Source organism: Diadema antillarum, unplaced genomic scaffold (assembly GCF_040938485.1).
Source record: "Diadema antillarum isolate AM-2024a unplaced genomic scaffold, OU_Dant_1.0 seq00000798_RagTag, whole genome shotgun sequence".
NCBI classification, from domain to species: Eukaryota; Metazoa; Echinodermata; class Echinoidea; order Diadematoida; family Diadematidae; genus Diadema; species Diadema antillarum.
Window position 1 is genome coordinate 1,045,153 of NW_027271682.1, and position 22,620 is coordinate 1,067,772.

The 22,620-nt window shown below is 37.8% G+C and overlaps 1 protein-coding gene across 1 annotated transcript in view; it reads right to left on the reverse strand.

The window, feature by feature from the left end:
- Window positions 1-21,655, reverse strand: part of LOC139739409 (phosphopantothenoylcysteine decarboxylase-like) — a 62,311-nt gene extending 40,656 nt beyond the window's left edge. The window contains exons 1-2 of the mRNA XM_071650027.1: window positions 21,599-21,655; window positions 19,275-19,438 (exon numbers count right to left, since the gene is read on the reverse strand). Of these exons, the coding sequence (XP_071506128.1) occupies window positions 19,275-19,421 (147 nt within the window). The 5' untranslated portion in view covers window positions 19,422-19,438; window positions 21,599-21,655. The remainder of the gene's footprint in view (window positions 1-19,274; window positions 19,439-21,598) is intronic.
- Window positions 21,656-22,620: the final 965 nt, after the last annotated feature.

Below are 22,620 nucleotides of genomic sequence, written 5' to 3' on the forward strand. Positions count from 1 at the left end.
GCCATCGATGCCAATAGCTTTCATCTCCTAAATAACACTGTAAAAGTAGAAATTTTTGTAGTTTTTTTACTTTTCTTTTCTTTCTTTTTTTTGCATTTTAGGCAACCAGAAACTCGAGCAAAATAAAAGCACACAAATATTTCTGCTTGTTACATGTTCCAGTAGTTATTGTCTTGATTCTGCGGAATTAGAAACACGCAAAACTCATCTTATCTGGCCGAGTGCGAAAAATTACATGCAAAAATATCCACTTTTACAGTATGCATGGGAGCTAATAGAAAGGTGGCTCTATCAAAGTTTGCTAATATCAGTTCATGATTTTTAAAAAAATACTGAATGATATCATAAACATCACTTCTGTGTTTGTCATTCATGGCAGTGGTACTGTATTCATATATGTCCATTTCTATAATTTGTAAGTTCAACAGATGTGAACAGACTCCTTTAGATTGTCACAGCTTGGTAGGTCAACAGCTAAAGGGGCATTCCGGACGATTTTCATAATCTCACATCATGTAGTACATAAATCGACAGTTCCATGTATAGATTTGTGGAATTTATTGTGGTCCTTGAGCAGAGAAACCAATAAATTGAAAATCTTAAACAAATTACACTGAACAGTATTGATGACATCAGAGTCTCATATATTTCAGAAATGTAGCAGTGTAATTCCATTACAATACCACTTGCTCAACAAATTCACCTGCGAAAAATCTATGCATGCCTTCTTCTTTTGTTCTGCTTCCTTGAGCCCCAACTCATGCATTGTTATGGTGAGGCTGCTATGTCATCATCCTTCTTCATCGCAATTTGTTATAGATTTTGAAAACATTCTCATTCCTCAACCCAATCACTAAAAATTCTAAAACTCTGTACTCAGTTTAACTAATTTATAGTTTTTCAAATGTAAAAGTCTGAAAATCATCCGGAGGTCCCCTTTAAGACCTCTGTTGCGGATGATGGTGACACAACATTTTGCTCCTGCGAACGTTGCTCCAGTCTTTTTTTTTTTTTTTTTGAGGATTAGGATTAGGGTTAGAGTTATGCTTGTGGGTAGAATTATTTATGTTTAGCTCAGCGTACAGATATTTCGTGGGAGCAATTGTCACAGGAGCACATGTCATGGAACTGCGGATGATAAATGTTCCTATTTGGCTTGCAACTCTGGAGGCAAGACAATAACAAACACGTCCAGAGATATTGATGAGCTGGGAGTGGACTGGGCAACTGGTGAGAATAGCAACACATTACTGATGGCAGGATGGCGTGATGACACCATGCTATTCACCTCATCCTTAAACCTTCGTGACCCGATAAATCTGAACGCGTCAGCCTTCTGTGCAGAAAATCAGAAGTGAGATTGAGAGGAGAAAAGAAGAGGTTGAAATGATACTAGCGCACAGAAGTGATTAACGTTTCTCAAACGGAAGCACAAACAAACTTCCAAAGAGATTATTAAACTGGTATTATGGTGACATCAGCAAGGCCCTAAGGCTACTCCGGTGGAGACAGAAGAAGCAGAAGGGGGCAGATGATACCTATCAAGGACATCAAATGAAAGGCATAAAGAAGGGAAGACAGAGAAAGACGAGTGACAGAACAAAAAAGAAAGAAGGACAGCAGATGATATTAAAGGTCCTGTTTACCTTTGAGAACAGTAATTTTAAAAATTTTCAAGATATCACATTTGATGCATATATGTAGGTCTGTTGTATCACAAAACATCCTACCACATAAAATTTTTGCAATAAAGCCTAAAATACATAAGGAGATATCTGTATTTTTCTCATTAAACTATAACTGAAGATGGTTTAGTCTAGCAATATTTTTATTATAACTACTGTTCACATTTTGTCTATTTAACAATACTTAACATTGATTATATGGATTCAAATTTTTACAGTGGTTGTTTCTATCCCAAACTCACAGTTTGGAACTATCTTAAGTTTAAGCACTAATGATGGGTTTTTGTTTCATCTGCAAAGGGTAAATTATGCCTTTAAGTGATCACAGAAAGAATATAACTAGAGCCCTTTCACCTCTCCACACAGTCAAATGTGCTGCCTCTGCTTCCCACTATATATTTGCCATATGAACATGGCCCTTCATTTACATCTTTCATGACACTCCTTGATCTTGACCATTGACACAAATCATAACTTTTGCGATCTCTATGCAAAAGACATATTTTCCAATTTATTTCAATCCCTTACACCAAATGGCATTGCTATTGGACTTATGCCTCATAGAACTCATAGCCAGATAATAACGCTTTACCTAATTTTAGATGATCCTTTTTATAGCTTTCATCCTTGACGTGTTAGGCAATTAATGGTGTATTATAGCTGAAAATGGCATTAGAGCCAATTTTAGAAAACTTCAACCCTTCAACAAGTGGGATTTTTGCCAAAATTTGAAAACACATGTCATGTGACAAATACCAGCCCTAGTCCAATGAAAAGAAGCCAAAAATATTTTCCCAACATTATGGCACCACCTTGGATACAGCAGGAACAGACAGAGATCCTTTAAACTAAATGGTTTTAATTGCCTCACAGATGTCTTATAATAATAAACCACGAGTCTTACTGCAGGAAACCACAGCAGCAAGAAAGTCTGAAGACAGCCACAAACCTGTTCCATTGCAGCCTGATAAAATTTTTGCCACATGACTAGTCAGGAAACACACCTTGTACTTTCCACATTAAGTACCAAGCAATGTTATCCAACATTACTTGTCATCAATGCACCTGCCAGTTAATAAAGTGCAGTGACTACCAGTTAGCAAAATACTGCTGTACAACAAAAGTCATGGGCCCACTACTACTGTTATGTATGTACTTGCAAGCACTTCTTTTCATCACAGGAATGTAAAAAAAAAAAAAAAAAAAAACTTGAAATCTTTTCAAAATTGGTGAAAATCTGTTTTAAAAAATTTTGTTGGGGGAAACTTTCCAGGAGGTTATGGTACACTGCATGCCAATAATGTCTGCTCTGGAACCTTCACAGAGGGGACCCTTTGGGTACGGCTCAGCTGAAATCTAAAGGCAGAGGTTAGCTTAGGTGGCTGAATTTGAAACTATTTGACCCTGACTGCACTTTGTGTGCCATTTGCCATGTATGCTCGAGTGTTTTTCTTTGCCGATCAGCAAAGATGTCTGGAAATTAATTTTCAATGATTAGAGATTGCATAATCCCTATAATCTTGTTCATCATATAATATTTCAGGTAAATTACTTTACTTTGAAGTTGTCATTGCTCAAAACTCCGCATCTTTCATTATCCATTGAACCGTTTGTGTGCTGAAGAACAGACGTCTGGAAACTAATTGTCAACGAATAGATTACCTGTATATAATACCTAGTATCTAATTTTATAATAATTCAGGCAAAACTACTTAATTTTGAAGTTGCCTTCTCTCAAACCTCTGCATCTTTTTCCACTTTAACCCTCTATGTGCTGACGCGCAGATGATGTCAAACTAATTGTCAATGAATAGTGATTACCTAATCCTTAAAATTTTATCCTTTAATACAATTTCAGGCAAATTATTTTGAAGTTGCCTGTGCTTAAACTTTCGCATCTTTATCTAATTCATCCCTTCTTTTTTTTGAGCCAAAGCATAGAATGTTAGAATAACTTGACTAGCTTTGAATCAACCATCAGCAATCCATTCAAACTTTACCTACATTGCATTTGTAAACCTGGACAGCCTACTTAGCTGTAGCAAGGAGGTATCCTATACCTCCTTTAGTTGTAGCAAAGTGCCTCTAAGCCCAGCACAAAGGCCATGGAAACACATTATGGATTATGGGGACTACAACTTGTAGGTAGAATCCCTTAATTGACAATTAGTTTCCAGATATACATTGCACGATCCAATCGGCAACGAAAGCACTCCAATATGTTGCTCACAAGTCAGCGGATATGGCACAGCGAGGGTTAAAGTTAACATGACTCAGATTATACAACCCTACATGAGCCATAAACCTCGACATTAATGCCACCGCTATATGACAGGACATACTGTAAATTTATCAGCAGGAGTCTGGGTGAGCGGCCACAAATGTCGTCCAGGACATCTATATTTTAGTCTCGGTCATTACAAACCAGCATCTGGAAGTCTTTACTGCTAGCCAGAGTCAAACATTCTTGTGAAACATTGTCCCATGTCAGTTCACCTCATAAACATGGCAGAGTTACAATGTAACATGATTTAGGACAAGCAATGTAATTATTTCAGTATTTATCTCACACTAGCCCATTTAAAATTCTGACTCATCTGGCACACGTTTTTCCATGAAGAACTGGCAAGTGCACAGGGACTCATTTAGTTTGTTTGAATTTCTTTTTGGTTTTGTTAATCCGAACTGGGTATCTATACACAATTCAATGAATTTAGATACAAAAAAGGCAAGAGTATGTTTCTAAATACTGCATACTAGCCAGAATTGCATTTCTAATCTAAAGGATTACATTAACTGAAATGACCACTATGCTATCCATGTGGCTGTAATTTGAAAATGATTCAACAGTAACTGGTTTGTTCATAAAAAGTGTACAGTACTGCTGAGAACATTGTTTTCATATTACCAGTAGCTATGTCATCGGTTTAATAATCACAGACATGTTTAGGCCAGTCAATGAAAATCTTGGCAATTAAAGAAAACTTCCAATTCAAAAAGATTTGGAAGTTTGCTTGTCACTTTGTGCTTTATTTTTTACACATCAATAGAAAATAGTATGGCGACATCATGTGACTGGAAAACATGGCAGCACAAGATATTAGTATCCCAAAGAATCCATGTTTGGGTGAAACGTTCCTTCAATCGAAGCTGCTATTACATTTGAAAAGGGTTAAAATATAAATGATTTGTGAGGTTGATGTGCTTTTATGGCTTATTTGTTAGAACCCAGCCAGCATGAAGAAGCAGAAACTACATCCAACAACTTTCTCTTGATACAAAAAAAGGGGGGAAAAAAGAAAAGAAGAAACAAAAGAAAAAAAAACAGGGAAAAGATACTGAGACGAGCTCCCAGATGTGAAGCCTACATTATGCTCACAAACATTTGACTTGCTGAAAATTGCCTCCGGGCTCAGTCGTGATCCAGACTGTCTATCACCAGGGCGTTTGTTGGGGCTTGTGGGAAAAGAATTCGTGACAGCACGAATCCCCCGCATGGAAAAAGGAGAATGCGAAATGGCAAATGGCGATATGGTACCTGTCCGTATCAATCACAAGCCCTGGGGGCTGTCCAGTCCCCTACATTTGCCACAGACGTCTGTACTTCTGGTTAACCCATACAGTGTTTTTTTTTGTTTGTCAATCGGCACACAGGAAAGCTGTTGTGCTTTCTCTCCTGAACACAGCACATGTCCTGAAATAAAATGTCACATTACCGGGATCACATCATCCCATTACAGGGAATTTCATCTTGATATTATGTTGCTTTGCATGAAAACAGGAAAATCAAAAAAGTCGATCAGTGAAAATTTGGGTAGAGAAATTAAAGACACAAAAAAGTTATGAACTAGCAAGACATATTGGCAATTCAGCATGACATCAATATTGTGAGCAGCTCTCCATTCCATCTGTACACAAAAAAAGTCACAAATTTTCATTTTTCTCACAAGAAAAAGTGCCTTCAGATCTCTTTTTGGTGTACAATAAAGTCTCTGCTTGTCTTCCTCAGTGGATGAATTCTGTCTGCATCAAAATACTTGAGAAAAATGAAAATCGGTAAAATTCTGTGTACAAAACAAAAAGAGTGCTGCTCCATATCTATAGTACAGTAGGCCTAGATGTCACTCAGAGTTGCCAATTTGTCTGTACTCTCTAAACTTTATAAATTCATATCTGTATTGTGGGTGCCTGATTTTTTCTACAAATTTTCTCTGATCTACACATGTACTTCAAAGCAACATGAAAAAAGAATGGACTTTCTCTGTAATGCCTGCAGTAACACAACAGCCACCATGAATGTGACTGTTGTATAATGTATAGCCATAATAATGAGGAGTTTGTCTAACCAAGGAGGTTCAAGAGATGGAGTTACACCACTGTTATTCCCTTTGATCCCATGTTTAATGCCGCCAATAAGAAATATTTAAATTATACTGTATGTGCTAAATTGGAGCTACCCACACACACGAATACAATTGATTCATGTGGCAGTACATCATGACTTGTCACTCTCTAAGGAAGATATGTCTTTATGTTGGTAATTACTTTTCGCCGTCCCTTCTTATGAAACATGAGCGGTACATAAAGGTACAGACACAGGGATGTGCGAATAAAACTTCCGCAAGAATTGATGAAATAAGAATTAAAATTACTCAACTTGACATGTTTTTACACTAATCTAACATATACATGAATAAAGAACTACACTTGAAGATTATATCATATCAGTTTCATTTGTCGGAAGTGATCGGAAAGATAATAAAATCGGCTTTCCAGTAAGAGTGCAGTTTCATATATATATATTTTCACAACGTACGGCTCAGATTTACACTTTTGACATAATCCTGGTCAGGATTTACTTTCTTTTTCATATGCCTTGTTAAATTATTTTGCTAACATTTAATTTCCTTTAATACAAAAACAAACAAAATATATCCGACATTATGTTGGCTTTCCAAATGAACCATGACATTGTTGAGAAAGACAGCGGCATCGAACCCCGATCATCAAAGGCACAAATCCACCTGTGGAATTCTTTTGTACGTCAATAGAAACAGCCAGTTGGAACTCCATTTCTCAAAACTCCTTGGTCTAACCAGGGAGGTGATAGAAAAGGAGAGACAACTCCTGCTCTCCTTTGAAGTGATGCGCGGCACCGCCGAAAAGTTATGCGCTTAACTACAGGTGGAAATCAGGTGCTTTGACAAAAGAGAGCATCAATAATCGGGACTAGCGCTCTCACATCTAGAAATACTTGCCCCTACTGCATTTCGCTCTCTCTCTCTTTCAATGTGATGGCAACAATGAATTTGTGTACCTTGAATTGGAGCAGCAAATCAAAATGCAGTGTAAAACTGACAATTTTAACAGCAAATAGTTTAAAAGCACGCTGGTGCACGCTTTAGCAGAGTACTTTATTTGAAAGATCAAAATATCCCAGATTAAAGGATAGAAAACTAACATGCGGAAATGTGCACATTATAGAAAAATATTAGGTTTTTAAGATGGCCTAATTTTCATTTCATTTCAATTTGCGCATTACGAAGAAACTAGAAATACATGTTTATAATATTGAATTCTTTCCTAAACTACTCTTAATCAATTCGAGTATTTCATTTAAAATTTTACGGGGAAATAAAGTTTGTAATTCAACGAAAGGTGAAATGCGTTCTTCGTCTCCGAACTTCGCCTTGCAACTAGAGCGGTGCCGCGCATGACTTCAAAGCGTATAGTGGAATGCTAGACATCCCATTGTAACGCTTTGAACCAAAAAACATGTGTTTGCATGAATTACAAAGAGTTGGCTCTCCTTTTCTAACACCTCCCTGGTCTAACCTAGATTGTGGCCACATTTTGGACTGAAGGAGCTCACAGGCATGATCTCAGTAAGGCAGGGCTTCATAGTGAAGAGAGCGCATTAAGGTTTATCTGTCTCTGATGTCTGTGCTCATCTCACATACACGAACTACATGCATTTCTTGGCATATGGAACCAGACTACACGTGTATGTGGGTTGGTCTTTGTGGGAGTGACCAAGTTATTGGACAGGTGGCCATGTTAAAGGTTATGGACCATAAAATGTTAAGAGGAAATGATAAACACAAACCTGTGTTTGTACAGGCTGGCCAATTTGGCCACTTTCATTGACAGATCTCAGCCATTCAGTGAGACATGCATTGTTCCTTCATGTGACTCTCAAACTTGAGAAAAGTGCAATTTGTCGTTGTTGTCTTTAAAGTTCATGTGCTCAATCATGAATGGCATTTGTCAACATAATTAGGTATTAATGGAAAGAGGAAGGGTTCTTCTTTCCTCACAACCAACATTGTGCTCTTCATAGCTGACAAAATATTACAAAACAGTAGCCCTCCAAAGTTGGATTACCTTTTTTTTTATATGCACTGTGTATACCATAAAAACAATATATTACAAAACTGAAAAATGATACCACAGAATTATTCATACATTTTTATATTATTTTATGTTTTTTAAACATTATGTCCTTGTTTCGTGTCTGTGTTTTTCTATCCTGAATGTATGTTATAAGTACATCTATACTGAATGTATTATTCAGCTGCAAAGTACGTAGATAGAAAGGGGACAAAAAGACTAACAAATTCATCAGCAATTATTCACCCAAAAAACAAGATAAGATAATTTGGTAATCGGAAGATGGCAATTGATGGATATCCCTCCACTGTGACAATAAGCCCACATGGCTCTGAGGTACCTGACATGGCGATGAATTATGCATCAAAATAGGCTCTCTAGCCATTCGATGTATTCCGTAGTGCCTGGTAGGAAGATAAACAGGTCTCATCCACCATTTATCACTCTAGTTCTATCAAAGACTTTTTCTGGCAGTCTTGCTCATTTTGGTGCAAGCCAATCATTCATCCTTGCCCCTCCCTTCCCCCCCCCCCCCCCACCCCCCCCCCCAAAAAAAAAAGAAATAAAGAGAAGGTTCCATAATTCATGAAACTCTTTTCCTTCAATGCAAGATAGTTTATGCACACAAGTATGGAACAACTGCATCCTGTTTCAAATGCTGGCAGTATACAGCGTCGTCGGTTACGGGGATTCTATTATATTTTGATATACTGCTTTGTTTTTCCTATTTCTTGCTGCATGGAAAATGACTTGCAAAAGCGAGAAATAAAAAGTAGATCAATACTGAATGATGCTGAGTGCCTTGCTCTTCAATGCTCCAATGCCCGAATTCCCCCGAGATGAAGAAAGAAAATAAATAACCCAGAAATTCTGGAGCAGAAATGACGAGATGAGCTGGGGGGCTGGTAGAGGGGTGGGGGTGGGGGGTTATTGATTTGGTAAATGATATGCACTCTGCATTCATCCCAGCCTCCATTATAAGAAAATGGAAATAAATCCATGTGTCATTTTTCAATTCCGCATAATGCATCCCTGATGAGATTCTCTTTTTTTTCTTCTTCAATTTTGTTTCTTCGTCCCAATTTCATGCAGAGGCTCTTTCTCGTCAACAGGTTTTTTTTGTTTTGTTTTTTTTTAATCCTGACTTGCTTCATCTAATAGTCTGATTTTTTTTTTCCACAGCTACACTGCAATCTTAACATTTGCCACTGCATATGGCAAAGGGTCAGTTACACTATACTCTTACTTCATAGCTAATGCCAAGTGTCAAATGGTTTATTTCTACATACACAGCAGCAACTGCATGGAAGTTTGTTGGTAATTCTGCTCTCACAGTTAACATGCATGGTTAATATGAATCATCTGCATGTATTTTTAAATGTTTGCCTACCTACTGGCAATTAGCTGCAAGTTGAATGTACAGTGAAGTGTATTAAATACAACTGAATTCTTGTGCCAAATCCTGTCAGGACTACCATTTTTCCCCCGTGTTTAAAGTGAGTTTATTCTTCTTTCAGTCTACTACAATTTACTTGTAGATAAAATACAAGTTCCAACATGAATGTGAAGTAACAGTGTATAAACATTGCATTACTGTAAAAGTGGATATTTTCTTGCGACTAATTTTTCGCGCTTGGCCGGGTAAGAAGAGTTTCGCATGTTTTTCATTCGGTGGAATCAGGACATCATGCACAGGAACATATAGCAAGCAAAAATATTTGCATGCTTTTATTTTCACGCTAGTTTCTGGTTGCGCAAAACTTTCCACTTTTACAGTACTCAGAACATTTCTGGAGTAGGATGTCTACACTTTGGCTAATTTTGTGTAGTATGGTGTTTCACCATATGAAATACAATTCTGCCCTTGCAAAGTAAAATAGAGGGTGATTTCCCCTCCCCCAACATCTAAAACATTGATCTATGTTTTAATCAAACTGCTGCAATGATCTCATCTTTCAAAATAATTTAAATAACAAGATATCTAATGACATTTCATGGCATGAATTGTACCTAGCACACTGTAGGAGCTCTAGAGAGAATATAGACATCAGCATATGAAAACATGGACTTCATCAATATGCTGGCAACTGACTTTCTGTTTTTTTTTTTTTTTTTTTTTTTTTTTGTAGCCTAATAAACCACTCCAACCTAAACATATCATTTGGTTCTAGCCTAGATTGAAAATCAAAAATGCATCAATCAATGAAAGCCCATAATCTAATATTCATGATTAACTCTAATCTTCTATTTCCTCTTCCACCCCTACCCCAAAAAGGAAAAATAAACAAACTCACAAATAAATTTGAATACAAATAAGAGTATTCTTCAGTTTGAAAGGGTACCCACTCCCAGTAATTACTTTCCGAGTTCATCACTTACTCAACCATCCAGCTTGCTCTTAAGCAATTACCAGTAAAGTGGGCCACGCAGACATTGTGCCTTTGGCCAAATTTCTTCAATTAGCTCAGAGTATACACAGATCAGGGCATGTGGCATCAAAGACGGATGACTTACGAAAAGGACATAGTATGTGACATTCATTTTGTCGTTCTTAAACTGTCTTTTGTGGGGTTTTAGGTTGTTTTTGTAGTTTTTGCTCTTTTGTGTGTGTGGGGGGGGGGGATGCAGTGGCAGATCCAGAGGGGGGCGCGCGCCCCCTCTTCATCTGTTGTTAAAACAAAAGAAATAAAAAGAAAAAAATGAGATGGAACCCGGAAGTAGCACCAGAAATATTGTTTGCGCCTCCCCCCCCCCCCCCCCCCCCCCCCTTTACGGAATTCCTGGATCCACCCCTGGGATGGGCCTTGAACAGTGATGAAGCGATGACAATCTAATCAGTACATGCACTATCATGAAACATGTTTACGATTAGAATATGAGACTGTGATGTATGCAGAGCCACAAAGTCTCACGCATTCTGCGTGAGACTCGAGCATTTAGGGGCCATCTCACGATCTCACGCATGGCAACCATTTTTCTCAGGCACCGGGCGAAGTCTGCAACTTGGGCCTATAATAATGAGCATAGCTCAAAAGATTAAAGTGATAGTTGCAAATGAAGGTATATTTCCCTTTTGTCTTTCAAAATAAGTAAAAAATAGTCACTTAAGTATGCATCTGATTGCGCCATTAAGAGCTAAAAATTGAAAAAGCTCCCTACCGTGGGAGGCCACAGGGGGGAAAAAACACCTCCCACACCCTCGCTCGCACGCACATTCACATGCTGAGATGCCGAGTCATGAAAATCTCACTCATAATTTTTTTTTTTTTAACTTGGCATCCCTGTGTATGTGTCGTACAAAAATAGAGTTTTGTCTGCGTGGCGACATCTCCCGGTGTCTGGTGTTGTATTTAGAGGAGCTAGATGCCACTGTGTCATAGGATTGAGACATGACTCATGAATTTGCGAGAAGACACAAACATGTTGACATGAATAAAACATAAATCACATGGCTCTTCCTCCCAGATGCAATAAGTACCAGTCTGTCTCCGGAAACGGGATGGGATGTCAGACAAATGATGAAGAATTCACTTTACCCAGATGTTGACAGTGAATCTGGTTGGGAGTTGAATTGTAATATGGCATGTCCAATTCACACATTGGCTCTTGATTTGATTTTTGATTTGATTTGATTTGATTTATTCATTTTCTCCGTATGGCACCATTTGCAATTTTTTTCTTAATTAACATAATCAAACATAATATACAAATATGATACTCATTATAGCTAGTTTCTACAATTTCAACAATTTTGATTACACATACATCTGTGACACAATTACAGTACATGTGTTATGAATTACCACACAGAACAGTACATGTGTTATGAATTACCATACAGAACGGTACAGAAAGCTATAAGCTTGACCCTTTGGCAACCGGTGATACAATAGGTGAATGCAATAAGAGAAAGGGGGTCCAACATGATGCTCATGAATGGATTTAAAGGGGGATAATACAAGAGACAGAAAGAGCAAGAAAGAGAGGGTGATAGAAACTCTTGCTCTCAATGAGTTCTGTACTGCATCCGGTGTTACTATGGAAACCCATCCTATCAAGTCCAATAAACCACAATTTCTGTAGTTTCCTGCTGTATCTTCTGATTATCACTTTTGACATTCATTATGAGTGTTTCATAGAGAGAATAAAAACTTCCTTTTTCATTTGAGCCCTACCAAGGTCATATTCCATTCTTTATTTTGGTTACAAAATCACTAAAAGCTGCTGTATTTCTTAATTTACAACTGATTTCTAAATCCCAAACACACTTTACAATTTCAAAGTAATAATTTCCCGGACAAAATGGATAATTTCATATAAAGTTTTCTGATTTTGTGCAGATTCAATGTATTACAACCAGTTCCATCTAGCCCTTCTCCATATAAATGTAACATGATGAGGACAGCATGAAAATATCAGCAGAAGCAATGAAACTTGAGAACTGGGACATGATACACTGTTACTGCAGAAATACAGGGATCTGGTATAAAAATTGCAGGTAAGTCACTAAAGTATTGCAGAAATGATATTGCAGAATGCTAAATGTCTTTAGAAATCAACTTTGCCACCCTCCTTATTTAAAAAAAAAAAAATCAAAAATGTGGATGGTTCCACATACATTCTAGGGCAATTCTTGTGATATTACATTAATTGAAAATATGAATATTTTTCTCTCGAACAAAGTACATAATTAGATAATGCATATATTGAGTGTAGTTTGTGATGGAAGTGGAGCCTTATGTTCAAGGTGACTTGTGAAACAATTGGGGGGGGGGGGGTGACATGGCAGTTCTGATATGTGACTGGATGCCTTTAATATCAACCTTATATCACCAAGGAGTTTTTTTTTCCTCATTTAAATCCCCTCATATTGGGAAATAGAGCACTTGGTCAGGGGCCCCATTCACAAGCACATCCCCAAATCAAACCCCCCATACTCCATTTGGATGACTTTTTCAGGTAAAATGTTGTACAGTATGGCAACTGGGGACCATTGTTTGCACTACTGCCATTTTTTGTACAGTTAATGTGGATATCATGAAAGGTGCCATAATGTTTGTTTCTTTCCTACTTTATTATGAAGAAAGTCTGCAGGTTTGGTGAAAATCTGATCATCTGTTCTATGAGTTATGTCCTTTATAACCAAAATGACCTTTAAAGTTTGACCCCATCACCCACAAATTATATTGTTTCCTTCCTACTTCATTATAAACACAGTTTGTAAGTTTGGTGAAAATCTGATTGTACATTTTTTAGTTATTGGGACATTAAGCTTAAAATTGTATGTCCTTTGTGACCCCTATGATCTTTGACCTGTGACCTCATGACCCCAAATTTAATAATATTTCTATTTTATTTCCTACTTCATAAAGAACATAGTCTGCAAGTTTTGGTGAAAATCTGATCATCTGTTCTTGAGTTATTGGGAGATTAAGCTAATTTCATGTCCTTTGTGACCCCTATGGAGATGACATTTGACCTTTGACCTCACGAACCCAAATTTAAGTGTTTCTTTCTTACTTCATTATATGGAAATACCCTGTAAAGTTTGGTGAAAATCTGAACATCCATTCTCAAGTTATTGGGAGATTTAGCTTATTTCATCTCCTGTATGACTCCAATGACCTTTGACTTCATGACTGCCATATCGCATCGTTTCTTTCCAACTTAATTTACATTTAATAAACACACGCTGCAAATTTGGTAAAATATCCAGTCATCCACTCTTGAGTTATTGGGAGATTAAGCTTATTTCATGTCCTTCATGACCCCTATGGCCTTTGATCTTTGACCTCATGACCCAAAAATTCAATTGTTTTTCTCTCACCTTATTATGAATACACCCTGCAAATCTTGTGAAAATTTGTTCATTTGATCTCCCATTATCTTGTACATAAACAGACGGACGGACAGATAGATGGACAGACAAACATGCAGAACTAAAAACAAAACCTCCACCAGCCGTATGTTCCACCCACTGGTGGAGATAGTGATCAGAAGAGTCCTGCAGGCATGTATTCACACTGGTACACATTAATCACATTTATCTTTGAACTAGAAATGTCGCTTTGGCGACTGGTATGCCTCCGCCATAATGCATGATTTTCCCAATAGGTCTAGATAGTACATGTGGACAATGTGTGATTACATTTTCACAAAATTGGCAAAATATTTAAATAACAAATTTGTCACAAATGTGTTGAATGTTCACCTTCCTTGACCTAGGTTTAATTGGATGAATAGGAGAGCATGTATCTAGGGATTTAAGGACTTTAACTTGACTTTGACCCATTCATACATTTAGGCACTGAGTAATTTTCAAGGTACAGGTGTGGAAAATTGGTGTGAATTTCTGAATTGAATAGTAAATTGTTACCATTTTCATCTGGCCCTTGACCCTAAAATTCATAAGATAATCACTTTCAGGTAGAACATGCATAATACAGTGTATGTACTAAGTTTCAAGATAACTTGAGCCACTTCCGAGATATGGAGGAAAAAGTTAGTTCAGCACTTTCACTTGATTTTTGACCTTTTGACCTTTGAGGCAAAGAAAGAAGAAAAAAAAAACTTTCCAGAGAATTTCTATTAGGTTACACATGCATACACCAAGTGTAAAAAAAGATAACCCTGCTGGCATTACATAAATATGAGGGAAATAGTAAAATTTTGAAGTGTTGCACTTGACCTTTGACCCCTGACCTTTGACCCCATGAACCCTACATTCTCTAGATAATCACTTCCAGTCAGTACATGTATATACTATGTTCCATGAAGATACCTTGAACAATTTTCCAAGGTACGGAGAAAAAAAAGAAGTTTTAATATTTTTACTTGACCTTTTGACCTTTGACCTTTGACCTCACAACCCAAACTTTCACCAGAGAATTTTAATTGGGTAATACATGTATACACTAAGTTTCAAGAAAATATCTTCAGGCATTCAATAGATATGGTGGAAATAGTGAAATTTTATGTATTTGACCCTGACCTTTTGACCTTTGACCTTTGACCTCATGACCTAAACCTTCACCAGGGAATCTTAATTGGGTAATACATGTATACATTAAGTTTCAAGAAAATATCTTCAGGCATTCAATAGATATGGTGGAAATGGTGAAATTTTATGTATTTGACCCTGACCTTTTGACCTTTGACCTTTGACCTCATGACCCAAACTTTCACCAGAGAATTTTAATTGGGTAATACATGTATACACTAAGTTTCAAGAAAATATCTTCAGGCATTCAATAGATATGGTGGAAATAGTGAAATTTTATGTATTTGACCTTGACCTTTTGACCTTTGACCTTGAGCATGTGCACCCAAAAGTTGATAGGCACAACTTCACCCCCTAATACACATACATGCCAAGTTTCATTAGGATACCTCAACAGGTTTTGATAGTTACCTTGTCCACAAAATTCATTACGGACGGACGGAAGGACGGACGGACGGACGGACGGAAGGACGGACGGACGGAAGGACGGACGGACGGACGGACGGACGGAAGGACAACCCGAAAACATAATGCCTCCGGCACCACTTCGTGGCGGAGGCATAAAAACTCTATATAGCACATATCAACAACATGACATGGAATGGTGTGGAAATTTGTGTACTAGGCTACAAAGTACAGACGAGCAAATGTCCTCTTTCAATGAATTGTCATGGTACCAAAGACAGTAGTGGGGGTTCAAACTACCTTTGCGCTAAAAGAATGATCTGCGATGCAGATTTGGGAACACAATCTATTCTGTGACATGGAATTGCTAATACTGTATATGTGTGTGTGTGTGTGTGGGGGGGGGGGGTAACCCACACACTTATGAGTTTTGTGTGCATATCACAAATACAATCATACAATGGAGTAGTTTCACCTTGACCTGTGTCTGACTGTGGGTTCTCACTTGATAATGCTAATATTTCTGCATCTGTCACCAGTACATTTGATAGAAATATAATTACAGGTGTGATGAGCAGAATGAATTGAGAAATAAAATCATAGAAAACAAAAAACCTTCTTGTAGACAGCTTTGACTAAATTTCATTACCACATTCTAAGTCATCCAGCAGAGGAAAAACCCCTTGCTTTACAAAGTTAAAATATGATGGATAACACATTTCAGGCAAAGATCTGTGAATTTAATGATTGAATGATCATGTGTTTGTACACTATAAACCATCTTGTCCAATTGGGAACTAATGTCCACAGCACAGACATTTGATTTTGTTTTGTGTGGTTTTTTTTTTTTTTTTTGGACAGATGTTATTTACAATATACTTCTGCTGCTTATGGGGTGGTGTTCTGAAAATCGTCCAAAGTTTCTTCCTAAGTCAGAAAGTTAGGAAGTACCTAGGATCAAAGACAGAATTGGCATTCTGAAAGTTCTTCCTAGGAACTTCTTATTAACCCATTGAGGACGAGTCCCGAGTATACTCGGGCAAGTGTCTATGGGATTTGTGTGCTGTAGCAAAATCAGCCTGTCCTCAACGAGAGTACTGCAAATTAGGCCATCCTTATCCCTGCATACGAGACATTGTATAATAAGGACCAACCCATGACAATCGCATATTATATCATTTTGACGTAGGATTAAAAAAACGAGTGTGCCGCATGTCCCCTTTCTCATGCCCATTTCGCGCATCAAAGTACATGTTGCGCACAGTGAATGACAAGTGCCTATCACAATATTTTGCAGCTTGCTACATCTTAACAACATACTTAGGACAGGGGTGGGGCTTTCCTAGATATATTCCTAAAATTCTTTTCTAGGTGCATTTCAGAATACTAACTTCTTTCTAAGTCAGAAATTTGCATATATCTCATCCTCATTGGCATATCTTCCTATTAAAGTTTAGGAAAAATAGCTAGGAAGACAATTGTGACCGTGCACCTCAAAATGAACAAAAGGTCGCACACACTTATTTTGCGTGAGGACTGAAAATAAGTGAAATGGGTCAACCTAGCCGAGCTTGACTTTTTCATATTTTCTGAAAGAGCGGGTCTTCTTTTACATTATGCTAAAATGTGGTATCATAAAACGGGCAGGAAAGTGTGTTTTTTTAGCAGTTTATCTCGAACATTTTTGGTAGAATAGTGTGATTAGGTGCGTCTTTAGAATCCCTTTTTCATTTCTGAAAAACCTTGTCCTCACTCTTCACTTTCAACTCAAATAACTTTTGAAAGGATAGTGCTACTGCTTTGAAAGTTGGCATTTTATTATGGACAAAATGTGTTCATGAGACATGCTTAATTTCAGTTTAATCTGATAATCCCTTCATTGTTGCTACTCTGGTGGTTTACTTCCTGTTTTTTGTCCCATTCATCGCACAGCCAGCATGGTTTGGTAAAGATTAAGCGCTTGAATAGACACTGTACTTCAGAGCCTCTTTTCTCAGTTCACACATTTCCTGAGTTTGTGCTTTCTGTCCAATATTTAGATAGGTTAGGAGAGTCCACTTGATTTGAGTTATACATCATTTTAAAGCTTAAAGTCTGCTCTTTCAGAATATGGTCTTAACTTAAAATTCGTGTCTGGCAACTTTTTGTTTGTTTTGAGGTGCAGTGTCACAATTAGTAAGAAACTTTGGAGGATTTTCAGAATTACCCTGTAGGAAAATATCCTGACTTAGGAAGAAATTTCTTCCTAGGAAGGATTTCAGATATATAGTATATTTGTGAATGTGTGTGTGTGTGTGTGTGTGTGTGTGTGTGTACCCCTCTTCTTTCTCTCTTTCTGTCCATAATTCAAGGTGTGGCTCTTGCAAAAATAAACGCACAGAAAACCCTCAACCCCTCATGACTAACATATCTGTACATACAGCTGTCAAAGCAACAACATTGTGATTTGTGAAATTTATGAAAAATTTTGTGAAAATTAGCCTTAATTACAAAGTGATTAATATACTGAGTAATGATATAAATAATGCAGAATGGTGGCCCCGCTAAATATGGCTATGATATGTTAATTTCATTGTCAATCATAATGATGTTAGCACACTCACATTAGTGCAACACAAAATCCTTTGAGAGCCACACTAATGAAGGTCATTCACTTGTTTAAATGTCAACTGAAACTTGTAAGTGTATTTCCAACACTTCAAAAGGAAGATCATAACGAGAAGTCATGCTGAAATCTTGTGAAGACTTTTACCGATTCAAGGTAAGCACGTACTTGGATAATGTCTTATTGGATCAATTTCTATGATAGGCAAACCAGGTATGTCCAGGTAACACTGATTGAAATAACTTCCTTTCATTCTGTTGATGACGAGTGTTTTGGGTATCATGATAGCCACAGTCTTGTTCATCCTAATACATCAATTACTGTGTATGCTATTTATTTTTCCGAGCGTGATATTCTGCAACTTGGGACTTGTAAGATGATTTGGCAAATGGTTGGATTGGCCATCAAGAACCACAATGATGGAACGAAATAGAATTATTATCGCTTTTCAAGAGAAAACTTAGAGATTTGCCATATTGGAGATGATATCATTATGCTTTTTTTTTTCTGTGTTACGTATTAAAGTCAATATTTTTGCTAATTGTTCATTTCGTTATTTCCGTTATGAATGTCCATTCGTTTGGACAACTTGTGAAATTCTCAACAATAAAAACACAGCAAAATATTTAAAACCATAAGCATGTGCAACACACCTTTTTCAGTGGAGCTGAGCTCGTGATTATGTAAAGGCTGAGTCACCTATACGTATAGCAAACTCATAACCATTCCAGAGCTCTGAAATGTGATGATTCCCCTTCCAAAGGTAGTAGGTAGTAGTAGTAGTAGTAGTAGTACTAGTAATGAATACAATAACAACAATAATAATAATAATGATAATAATTATAATAATAATAATAATAATGATAATAATTATAATAATAATAATAATAATGATAATAATAATAATAATAATAATAATAATAATAATAATAATAATAATAATGAGAAGAAGAAGAAGAAAAAGAAGAAGAGTAGTGGCTATCAGTACAGCACACATGGTGCGTCAACAAAGAAGAAAACATGTACAAAACATGACAACGGGGAAGAAAATAGCAAACAAACAAAGTAATAATTTCCATGAGGCACACTTCCCTCACATTAAATGTAAATAATTCATCCATTAAAGGATGCAAAAAAACGTCTTTTGTCGTTGTTTAAAAGTGGTTCTAAGATATTATTTTGTACTTACATTACCAATACTCTGCAGTTCTTGGACCAAGACTGGCAGCTTTATGGCAGCCACACTGCCTGTGCACCCAATTAAAACATGCTTTTCCTTGTCTTGGCTTCTTGAGATGCCCTGTGATGATGAAGTTTGCTTTCCTGATGCACTCATTCTGCAAATGGGCTTGTCTGGGTCAAACGATAAAATAAATTGTGGCTCACAGGGGAGAGAAAACGAGATACAAAATTTTCCATCCTTACAGTTTGACTCTACGGATTTATGACCCAACCAAGCCTGTTCGGGACCACCCTGACATTGAGGACTGATTTTGCTATACAACAAACATTTCCCATAGACACCTGCACGAGTATACTCCTGAAGGACTCATCTTCAACGAGTTAAAACATCAGAATGCATACTACAAATGATAAAATCCACAAATCTGTAAACATCATATGGGTTAGTCAAAGTACTTGAAGAACACACAGAAATAAGTCAACATAATGCACTTCCCAAAATGGCAGTCATTTTTTTTTTTTTTTTTTTTTTTGGCATCACCTCCATGCTTACATGATGTAGTGTTCAGTGTGTACCACATAAAATCCTGATTCTCTAAACCACAATTTTACATGAATCAGATATTATCTTTTGCTCAGGTTCTGGCATTATATGGAACATGAACATTTACTTACCAATGACAGTAAACACATCGTTCTATGAGGGGTTTTTTGCCATTTGCTTGTGGGCAGTATTTCTATATCCAGGAATGTTCTGCCAGATGGGAAAACATTGAAAATTGTCTACTATTTCACCACAGCTATAAACATCCAAAGGCTGTAATGGGTATTCAATAACCATTAGCTAGCCATTGGACGATTCCACTGACCTCCGCCAAGCACCTAATTTTTATACCAACGATCTTGTTTTTCCATCGTGTTCATAGAGATCAATGAAATCCACCTAGATACGTATACTAGTGCATGCTAAAAATCTCCCGAATTCGCACTATAGAAGCCTTTTGTTACGTCACCAACCCTCAGGTGTGCAGCGCGCCTCGCAGCAAGCAGAGCCCACGCCGCACTTTTAGTGCGCGTATGAAAACCCATAAACTGCAGCTTGAACTCCCAAGTTCATTGACCCTACATGCCAAAATATCGAAAATCCTTCATAAAATCCATAGAAGTTTCCGGATCACTACCAAAATTTAATCATCTGTTCCTCGTGTCATTCTCAATCTTTCCTGCAAGTTTCATCTAAATCCATTCGCAACTTTTTTTGAGTTATTTTGCACATGGACAAACCAACAAACGGTAACAAAAACATGACCTCCTCCCTTGGTGGGGGTAATAATGAACGGGTAATAATCATACACAAATGGAGACCATGGTGCGCTGGAAGCGATTCCCACATCCAGTGAAAAGATCGAGAGTTGTGGTCAATGTATGTCTACACTTTGTTAATTTGAGTTCCCATAATGCACTTGTGCACACAGCATTATTACATGCATTTGACAGTGCACTGTGTGTAGCAAATTATTGATGTGAGCTGCACTTCAACAGAAATTCACAGGCATGTTTTAAAGTTGAGGGTTGAGGGTTTAGAAGAAAAACGATGATATGCTGAGCCAAAAGCAGAATATGAGACAGCCCACTAGTGCAGATTGTAAATTAACCACTTGCTCTGGCCAAGAAGAGTGGGTCAAAGTATGCATACAAAATATTGTACCATTCATGCATGGCAATTCAGTAATATGGCGACTTCACCCAGCTGCACCATCATGCAAGCAGCACATAACACTAAACAGTCTTAGCACAGCACAGTAGACAGGACAGAAAAGCAAGAACGGAGCGCGGGCGGGGCAGCTCAGCCGAGTAGTACAGCACCGTAAGGCTAGACGATGCATTGATTTGAAGGGCGAGCGCAGCCACTACACTGTCACTGGCACACACAACATCAGAGTGATTTCACTGACGTAACCGTATTACAGGAAACTTCAATGTCAAACCTCATGCCCACAGAGATGTGCGAACTGTGTGACACTACATCCTACTATAGTCTAGATCTACTAACGTCAGAAGAGGGTCGACAAAGGCTGCATTCTCTCTCGTATCAAACACAACCAGAACGGGGAAACACAGATGTCTATGCATGGGACCGTAATGTTGTTGCGTGAGCAATGTCAACATAACGTATCGTCTGCTACTCGTCTAATGGCTGTGCTTCAGATGCACATAATGTATCTTTGTTAAACAGTTAAACAGAATGATGCCATCGCATTACTTTATGTCACCTGTATTGGCAAATTAATGACATGCGATGATAAGAATAAACGAGCAACACTTTCTTACCGTATTCTTACTCATGACTGTGCATACCTCACCAACAGCACTGTCAGCAGCCTCACACCAATCGGTATGAATTTAGTAGTAGATCCGCATATCAGCAGCTGCAGTTAGCTGCGCCAAATCCGTTACGCAAGATCAGCTTGCATGCGTGGCTTGAGGCGCACACACAGTGTCACAGAGTCAGAGGTGTGTCTTCATGTAAGAACCAGGGAGGTGGAAGAGAGCTCCCTGCAAGAACCTTTCATGCAGGATGACCAAGGCCTAATCCATTTCTGTATCATATCATGGACCTTTTTGCTAGGTCCATGATCATACACCATCTACGCTATTCACGCCAGCTCTTGGTACAGTGTATTACATTGTAGCCGTACTTGGTATGGCTTTTCTTTTTTATAGTGTGGGTGTCCCCTCCCCCCCCCCCTCTCTCTCCCTCACCCTCCCCCATCTGTCTGTCTGTCTATTTGTCTGTTTGTATTTTGTTTTGTTTTTCTCTCTCTCTCTCTTTTGTTTCTTTGGTCTGCTTTTGGTATGTTTGTTTGTTTGTTTGTTTGTTTGTTAGTTAGTTTGTATGTTTGTTTGTTTGTTTGCTTGCTTGGGGTGGGGTGGCTAGGTTGCCTACTGTTAGTTCGGTTGGTTATGAAATTTAAGAGGGGTTCCAGTTATTCGGCTGGTTATTTGGGTTTCTTACATATTATTTGGTCGATTCTGATCAGCCACCAGCTTACAGTTTCTTAGTTTTTGCCCTCTTTTCTTCTTCTAAGTTTTTAAATCTATTTCATTAACCACTTCAATTCAAGCTTTTGACATTTGTTTGTCTTGTTTGATAATTCTTTGTTTGTTTAAATTGTAGAAAATAAAAATACAGTCCATTTTACACCCGCTGAACTTTACCACAAAGAACAAATATTGTTTTCAACGACAATTTAGATAGCGATGTTGGTTCGTGCACGGAAGTACAAACCTCCATCTAAAGTTCATGCGTGTGTGTGGGGGGGGGGGGGCGGCACGGGGGTGCGACAGCCTTC